At 31.3% G+C, this 9,308-nt stretch overlaps 1 protein-coding gene across 1 annotated transcript; it reads right to left on the bottom strand.

The window, feature by feature from the left end:
* Positions 1-221: 221 nt before the first annotated feature.
* Positions 222-3,185, bottom strand: Mccc2 (methylcrotonyl-CoA carboxylase subunit 2). Its single transcript, XM_083090835.1, has 9 exons — positions 2,747-3,185; positions 2,222-2,475; positions 1,878-2,149; positions 1,649-1,796; positions 1,165-1,580; positions 944-1,078; positions 738-874; positions 565-650; positions 222-491 (listed from the first exon to the last, which is right to left on the bottom strand). Exons 1-9 carry the CDS (start codon positions 2,858-2,860, stop codon positions 374-376), a joined length of 1,680 nt encoding a protein of 559 aa, XP_082946961.1. The 5' UTR covers positions 2,861-3,185; the 3' UTR covers positions 222-373.
* Between the last annotated feature and the right edge of the window lie 6,123 nt (positions 3,186-9,308).

Raw genomic sequence — 9,308 nt, forward strand, 5'->3', positions numbered from 1 at the left:
ATATTCATTAATTAAAATATTAATTATAATGGAGATATATATGAAAAATTTAAGTTGTATTGGAAGATTTTTAGACTAATTTCAAATTTATACTGTTTTGATGTATTGATGAAAATATAGTAAATTTCTAAATGAATAATATTTCTAAATAGATTTCTTAGATAGTGAGATGCATCAAGAGGAAGCATTATTATAGTTAATAAAAAATTATTTATGCAAAATATAACAAAAACATATATTTGGAATGTATAGTATAACAATAAAAAAATATTTTCTTTATAAAATATAAAATCTTTGGTTAGATATAAAGTCATATAAAATTTAACATTAATATAGTGTTTTTGTATACTTTCATTAAGATTTTGTACGCATCTTACATTCGGAAAATTCCGAACTTGGTGTCATGTATAGGTGCATTAAGACTCGCAGATAAGCTCAAACCGAGCACAATTCGCGTGTCGGCTGGATCGATCACACCATCATCCCACAGTCTAATAGATATCAGAATAATATTTATAAAGATAAAACATTAATTTTTTTAATACAATGGCGATTATTTCTTACCTAGCACTACAGTAATATGGATTGCTTTCCTCTTCAAATTGTTTTATAATTGGATTCTTGAGATTCTCCTCTTCTTCTTGAGTCCACTATACAATCAAGATACAATATGAATTTTTGAATATATATGTCTGGACATATGAAAAAGAAAAAGAAAAATTAGAATTAAATCATACTTGTTTGCCTTCCTTTGCACGTTGGTCTTTTTTAACTTGAGCCAATACGTTAGCTGCTTGCTCTCCTCCCATTACTGAGATTCTAGCATTTGGCCAAGAATAAAGGAACCGTGGAGAATAAGATCGGCCACACATTCCTATCATATATTCGTATTACATTTCTTTTTTCCAAAAATAATTAAAATAGTTACAGTAACAAAAAATACCAAAATTTCCAGCTCCATAAGAATTCCCGATTATTACTGTAATTTTCGGAACCTGTGCACAAGATACTGCTGTTACCAGTTTAGCACCATTTTTAGCAATACCTCCCAATTCTGCATCTCTACCCACCATGAATCCTATATTGATAAATTTGTATAATTGCATATAACACAAATTAAAGTGCAAAATAATGCACAAATAATGCATAACTTTTTAACTATACCAGTAATATTTTGTAAAAAAATGAGGGGAATTTTTCTTTTAGCACAAAGTTGCACAAAATGGGCGCCTTTCAGGGCACTTTCGGAAAATAATACACCATTGTTCGCAACAATGCCTACAGGATAGCCATAAATTTTAGCAAATCCCGTGACTAAAGTTTCACCATATTGTGCTTTAAATTCATGGAATTTTGATCCATCCACAATTCTTGCAATAACTTCTTTCACATCAAACAAGCGTTTCATATTTGTCCCAACAATACCATAGATTTCATCGACGGCATGTACAGGCAACTCAATGTTTTTATTTATTATTACATCCATAGGTCGTTGCCGATTTAAATTTTTCACAATTTGACGTGCCAGATGCAAAGCATGAGTGTCGTCTATCGCGCAATGATCAATGACACCAGATTGACTGGAATTTAAGAATTATAAATCAATATCTATATTGTAAGAGATCAATATAATATCTAAAATAATTACCGACAATGAAGAGCAGCTCCTCCTAAATCCTCCGCTGAAATTTCTTCACCAGTTGCAGCTTTTACCAAAGGTGGACCAGCTAAAAATACCGTGCCTTGATTATTGACAATAATACTTTCATCTGCCATAGCAGGAACATATGCACCACCTATAACATGATTATATATGATAAACTTGTACATAAAATATAAGAAAAATATATAAAAATATATCAATATTTATGACAAACCTGCTGTGCAACTTCCCATAACCACTGCAATTTGAGCTATTCCTTTAGCACTCATGTTTGCTTGATTATAAAAAGATCTGCCAAAATGCATTTTATCAGGAAATACATCAGCTTGTCTAGGCAAATTTGCACCTCCACTGTCAACTAGATATATACAAGGTAATTCATTTTCTTCCGCAATTTCTTGAGCACGTAAATGCTTTTTAACTGATATAGGATAATAAGTGCCACCCTTTACAGTAGCATCATTTGTTATTATCATACATTCAGTACTAAAAAGAAAAATATCATATAAAAATGACATTAGAAAAAAGATTATAATATTGATTTTGTCATGAGATTACCCTTCTACTCTTCCAATGCCAGTGATAATCCCACCTGCTGGAACTTCCTCCTTATCATACAGCTTATAACCTGCCAGTTGTGAAAACTCTAAGAAAGCAGAATTTTTATCTAAAAGGGTATTTATTCGTTCTCGAGGTAAAAGCTTTCCTCTGCTTACATGTCTATCTCTTGCTTTTTGTCCACCACCTTCAACTATCTTCTCCACAGTGCTCTTCAATTGATCAACAAGGATTTTCATTTGTGCATAATTCTCCTGTACACAATATATAAAATGTAAAAAATGCAATATTTAAAATATTTATAAATACTAAATTTATTTATATAGCAATATTACTAGTATTGTTGTAATATATGTGCTAATATATATTTATTGGGTGTTAACAGTTTCACATATTAAGTTTTATAAACTATTAAATAATAAAAACTATTTAGTAATGATATATCTTTATCAGAAATATATTATTATTAAAAACACAAGAATTATAAGAAAAAAATTATGAAATACACGAATATTATTTATTAACCTGATAAATTGGCGAGCTAGAATTTGGCGTACTACCAATAACAGACGCTTCTTCATGATAAAACCTAACGAAAGGTTGAAATTTCTTCAGCATGTAACGACTTCTGTGCAACATTATGTATAAATACTTTTCTATTACAATATAACGCACAAATCAACAATAAACACTTAACATTTGCTATAACGTAACTTGAGGTTAATGGAAAAATCCTCGAAAGCTATTTATGGCATTATCTGATTAACGCAATCACATTACACATTTATATGTACGTGTACGTATATGTTTATAATGAAGTACATTTTTGATATATAATCAATAATACATTCATCGTATTAGCTAAAGGATGCAACGACATCAACACGTGCTGTGTGAGAGAGAAAACGAGAGATTTCACATCAAACTGTGAATAATGCCAGAGAGAAGACTGAGAGATATCATGGCCTGCTTTTAGGTGATCTATGAAAGCGATACTCCCTCTATGGACATTGAAAACGTGGACATAAACTACAAAGCCAAAGTCCATGAATGTTCTCAAAGGGTAATATATAATGTGCACAATTTCTGGTTTTGTTCTGTGCTATGTACACGAAATGCCGGTAGCACCAGTGCTGTATACCCTGGCGAAAATAAATATCGGAGCGTAAGTCGAATGTAAAGAAAAAGTAACAGAAGTATAAACGAAGCTTCTAGGAGGCGTAAATTGAAACAACGAAACGTAATCGAAGTATTAACGCATCCTTACGCACATCCCGGCGGGACCTATTTAACGGTCCCGCCGCGGTAGTGTTGGACTCTCACATACATAAAATTTCGTATTACATAGGGCGTGTTCCAAAATTCACTGCCAGCGCTGAAAATCTAGTTCACGTTACGTACATTATATATTTTCAGCGCTGGCAGTGAATTTTGGAACATAGGCATAAGTACATAAAATTTCGCAAAAAAATTCGTATTACTATAAAAATTATTGAGTGTTCACAATTTAATTTTCATCCTTATATAAATAAAATACCTATAAAAAAAACACTCAAAAAATATTGACCCCTTAAAAATTGTTAATATTAATAATATAATTATTGAAATATTTATTAATCTGTTTTCCCTAATAATTATTTAAACCTACATTTCCTGATTCTTTAAAACATACATAATATATTAATCACCTAAATTAATCACATAATAGCCTTAACAATCCTCTACTTCTTGAAAGAAAAATTAAAAAATCTTAATGATCATCAAATAGCGCTAACAATCCTATTTCTCGATTAAGTGAAATTATTCGAGGAAAGCCTATCTCTAATCACGTATATTTTAATTACGTGCCCTAATTACATTCTCTAACCGCGTGCCCTAACCGCGTGAATAAATGTCCGACATTACGTGCTATTGTACGTAAAGCTTTTCTTCAGGCCAGTTGAACTTACTTTTCGTTGATCCTGGCCACTTTCTCGCTCGATCTCTAATCAGAGATCGAAAAAGGATATAAACACTTCTTCTTTTGCCGATTAATTACCGGCAAATAAACGTAAATATTTCACGCTCATCGTAACGATCGCTCGATTTTACGATCGTTCGTTAAATATTTGAATATAATTTTATTTTAACTCAAATAAAGCCAAATTACTACAAATTTCTGCATATTATATTTTCTAATAAAATATAAAATTCATGTGTGTGTATAACTTTTATCATATTACAAATTATTTAATTAATTAATCATTTGGCTTTATATTAAGTTAAAGTAAAGTTTAAAAACAATATCTACAAACAAATTCTACGATGGATGAGCTATAAGAAATTAGAATAAAATAAGTGTGCGTTATAAAAATAAAGTAGCATCAAAAATTGATAAAATTGATAAAATTATTAATGCGTGCTCTTTATTTAATAAATTAGACAAAATCTTTACAAAAAAATTTTCTTTTCTTGATTCTCTTTTTTTAATTAATACTTCAATATATTTTCGCAATAGATGCAAAGCATTTCGAAAGAATTTATTAAAAGTTATTTAATTTAATCTATCCTAGCTCATCCATTTTAAGGCAACGGATTTACTACAATCTACAATCTACAATCTACATCTACATCTACATCTACAAACTCTACGAATCCGTTACCTTAAAATTAAATAAAAGTTTTTCTCACTCACCGGCACCGATGCGCAACAGCGGAGTTGTTGTTTTCGAAGCTATGTTGTCTGTAACATACAAATATAAAATTCATTTATATTAATGCTCACAAAATGCAATCAATATTTCAAAAAATTTTTATCGTTCGGAATTTGATATCCGATGTGTAAAATAATAAGCAGAGATAAACGCGTGTGGAAAAATTTTATAAATTTTTGAAACTGTTTTTTAAATAGATAGTTTTATATGACTTTTATAAAAATCTTTTTCTCTAATTTTCTCTTTAATTCATTTAAATAATTAGACCGAATTATTATGCGTACAATTTATACCAATTGATATACAAATAATAAATATTCACCATCAGGTTGCTCCGCCGATGCAAGATGCCTCTCCCAGGCCTCCTCCTCCTCTCATGTTGTTGACGCGCGATTTAATTTTTAACGGCACTCCCGCACTCACGAGCGATATTTTTACATCGCTATTTCCGCTATTTTACGCGCGATACTAAACGGCACTCCCGCACTAATTCGGTACGATTAAAAATTTAGTCGCGCGATGTATATATTTAATATATATATACTTTGTACGACACTCCCGGTTTTGGTACGAGCGAAAATCCCATTTCATTTCAAGAATCAACTTCGAGCCAACAGGTCGGGAATGCAACGATACAACGAGCAAAGACTAGGCCCGAACCGGAAAGAAGACGAAACGATTGACGGAAATAGAAGAAAATGAAGTTCACCAACTCTTTTTCGCGCATAATTATCCTATCTCGTATCGAACCTGGACCCGCTAAGCACGATTTCAGGTGCTCCGCCCGGACATATTATGCCTCCCGCGGTTGTTATATGCTACACTAGGCTGGTAGACGGCAAAAGAAGAGGATACCCACATTTTTTAAATGCTAACATTTAGCAATTTAGAAAATGGGGAGGCAACCCCTTTTACCGAGCGAAAATCGTGCCTAGGGGAATCCACTCGACGGAGTCTCGACAGGGTTAACACACGCAGTGCGTGTGGCTGTAGACGAGCAAAGAGAAGGGACCCATTAACGACCATTCCGAGCAATCGATCGAGTTCTAACTAATTCGGGCCGAATCACTTGACGAAGCACGAAGCACGAGTGTACGTTGCATAGCAACGTGTGCAAACTCGAAATCCTAGTTAGTTGGCATCGGAAGTAGAGACTCGTGACAATAATGAAATTGGGATTTTTATACGAAAAGTCTAACGCGGAAACGCGAAAACGCGACGACGCGGTAACGAAACGCCGCCGTCCGCGACACGTTGATGGCACCGACGACGCGAAAGGGTACTTAGCTTCCCCTTCAGGCTCCTTAAGATTTATCCTAAATAGAAAAATTTAAGATAAACCTCAAGGCACCATCCAAGTACTAAGCCCTCCCACCCCGACAAGGTGTACCCAATGGGAGGGTTATATTATATATAATTTTATATATAATATATTTTGTGGAATTTATTTTGTAATATACTATATAAATTTAAATTCGCAAATATAAACGATAAATAAAAATATAAAGGATAAGAGAAAATATATTATATAAAGCAATGTTCAAAATAATTGATTTTAAAACTAATTATTGCGCGCAATTAATTTTTATATTTTTACTTTCAAATAGATATATTTTAATATTATAAACTGCGTAATTACAAAATAATTTATATTTTTTAAATATAAACTTTTAGTAATGCGATAAATAAAAAAATTTCTATTGTTTTATATGTGAAATATTTAAATAAATATATTAATATGAAATATTTTATAAAACATAAGAAGTATCTGAAAATATTAATAAAAAATTTTATAAATGTTTTAATCATTTTAAAATAAAATGGAATATTTTTTATAAGTATATGTATTATATATGTTACAATTTAAAATCACTATTAAATCACTATCAAAGAAATAAAACGAAACGTGAAATATGTATATTTTGAATATATACTAATGATAAATAATTTATATATTGTTGCGTCCGCGGAACGATATATATCGAACGCGCGCGACACAATCGGCATACGCTGACGCTCGTGCACTCGTAACTAATAACGCGATTTAAGATGCACAAGAATTTTAATAAACCGCGAGTAACATACAAGAATTTAGAATAATCGTAAAACGGATCACAAATAGACGCGCGTCCACACAACTTGGCTCAGACTCTCTGACGGTCGTTGTTTATAACAACATCTTGACAACGCGCGCGGAAACGATCTTCTTCGAAAGAATTCAACGGGTGACGAATACATTCAGCGGGACGGGACGCGGGGACGCAACAATATAATAAATAATAAATGTGATAAATAATTTATATTAATGACTTACATCATATCTTATTGGTCCATCCATTTCCAAAACCTCCTTCTTTCTTTTGCTTTCTTCGCTTTTTCCTCGTGGCACTTCAATCTTCCTTGCACTCATTTGAATTCCTCGTTGCACTTACACTCATTCACGAAAAGTTCCTCGTTGCACTTGTAATTGTGTTCAGAGAAAGAATTTGATAATATATGAAACGTCTCACATCACTACTTCACTGCTCAAGAGCCACTGAGCGAATGATCGTAAGTCAGAAACATGACGCGGTACTGTTTATATCGCCAAGGTTGACTATGTAAAGAAAGAATTTGATAATATGTGAAACTTGAGTCTCTCACGTAGTGACGTAGTAGTGACTCAGGTCACTGTGCGAATGATAATAAAGACATGTAACGTATTAACAATAGCGCGATATTGTTTATCAAGGTCGAACACGGTGTTATTGATAATTCTCTCGTTGCCGAAATATTTTCTGTAATATAAAATATTTGCGCGAGGAATATTAAATTATAGAAGTATTTTAATTTACTGATTAAGATTAATTGATTACTTATTAAACTATTCATCACTCATGAAGTCTTTCGTTATGCTAATTATTTGCATCTACAATTCGATTGTTTTACTTCGTGTTCTCTCACAATCCAAATTATATTTAGATTGTCAAGTAGGAAAATCAAAGTGATAGAAATCTAAGATAATAAATAATCATTTCGTTGCGAGCTTTACGGACAATAATTATTTTTTCAATGATAATTAAAATAAAACGTACTTCACGCGTGTTCCTTTGATAATCAAAATATATTTGGATTATGAAAGAACGCGCGATAAAACAATTGAATTATATACGTAAATAATTAGCATAAAGGTTCCGTGATGAATACTTAACAAATAATCAATTTAATCAATAAATTAAAACACTTTTATAATTTAATATTCCGCGTTAGTGCATATTTTATAATATATATAATATTTTGACAACGACTTGTCAATAACATTATGTTCCATTTTGGCGACGTAAACAATAGGATGCTAATAAAGATTTATCGAATCGCAATCATTCATTACTGCGATATTTGCGATATAGTTTCATGTCGTTTATCAAAAGATAATTAAATTTTAATTGTTAATATTTACAGCAAATTATATTTCGATACTAATCGTAATCGTGTTTAATAAAAAAATGACAATATACGAAGCGTTTCGCACCACTACTTTACTACTCGAGAGTCACCGTGCGAATGATGACAAAGTCATAACATAGCGCGCTACTGTTTATATTTTATATTGCCAAAGTCGAACACCATGTTATCGATAATACGTTGCCGAAATATTTTATATATTATAAAATATACACTAACGCGGAATATTGAGTTATAAAAGTATTTTAATTTATTGATTAAAATTGATTATTTATTAAACAATTTATCATGGAACCTTTCGTTAGGCTAATTATTTGCATCTGTAATTCGATTGTTTTACTTCGTGTTCTCTCACAATCCAAATTATATTTAGATTGTCAAGTAGGAAAATCAAAGTGATAGAAATCTAAGATAATAAATAATCATTTCGTTGCGAGCTTTACGGACAATAATTATTTTTTCAATGATACTTAAAATAAAACGTACTTCACGCGTGTTCCTTTGATAATCAAAATATATTTGGATTATGAAAGAACGCGCGATAAAACAATTGAATTATATACATAAATAATTAGCATAAAGGTTCCGTGATGAATACTTAACAAATAATCAATTTAATCAATAAATTAAAACACTTTTATAATTTAATATTCCGCGTTAGTGCATATTTTATAATATATATAATATTTTGACAACGACTTGACAATAACATTATGTTCCATTTTGGCGACGTAAACAATAGGATGCTATTAAAGATTTATCGAATCGCAATCATTCATTACTGCGATATTTGCGATATAGTTTCATGTCGTTTATCAAAAGATAATTAAATTTTAATTGTTAATATTTACAGCAAATTATATTTCGATACTAATCGTAATCGTGTTTAATAAAAAAATTACAATATACGAAGCGTTTCGCACCACTACTTTACTACTCGAGAGTCACCG

The sequence above is a fragment of the Camponotus vicinus genome, unplaced genomic scaffold (assembly GCF_025532165.1).
Source record: "Camponotus vicinus isolate PSW18456_S1 unplaced genomic scaffold, iyCamVici1.0 SCAF_2, whole genome shotgun sequence".
Taxonomy (NCBI): Eukaryota; Metazoa; Arthropoda; class Insecta; order Hymenoptera; family Formicidae; genus Camponotus; species Camponotus vicinus.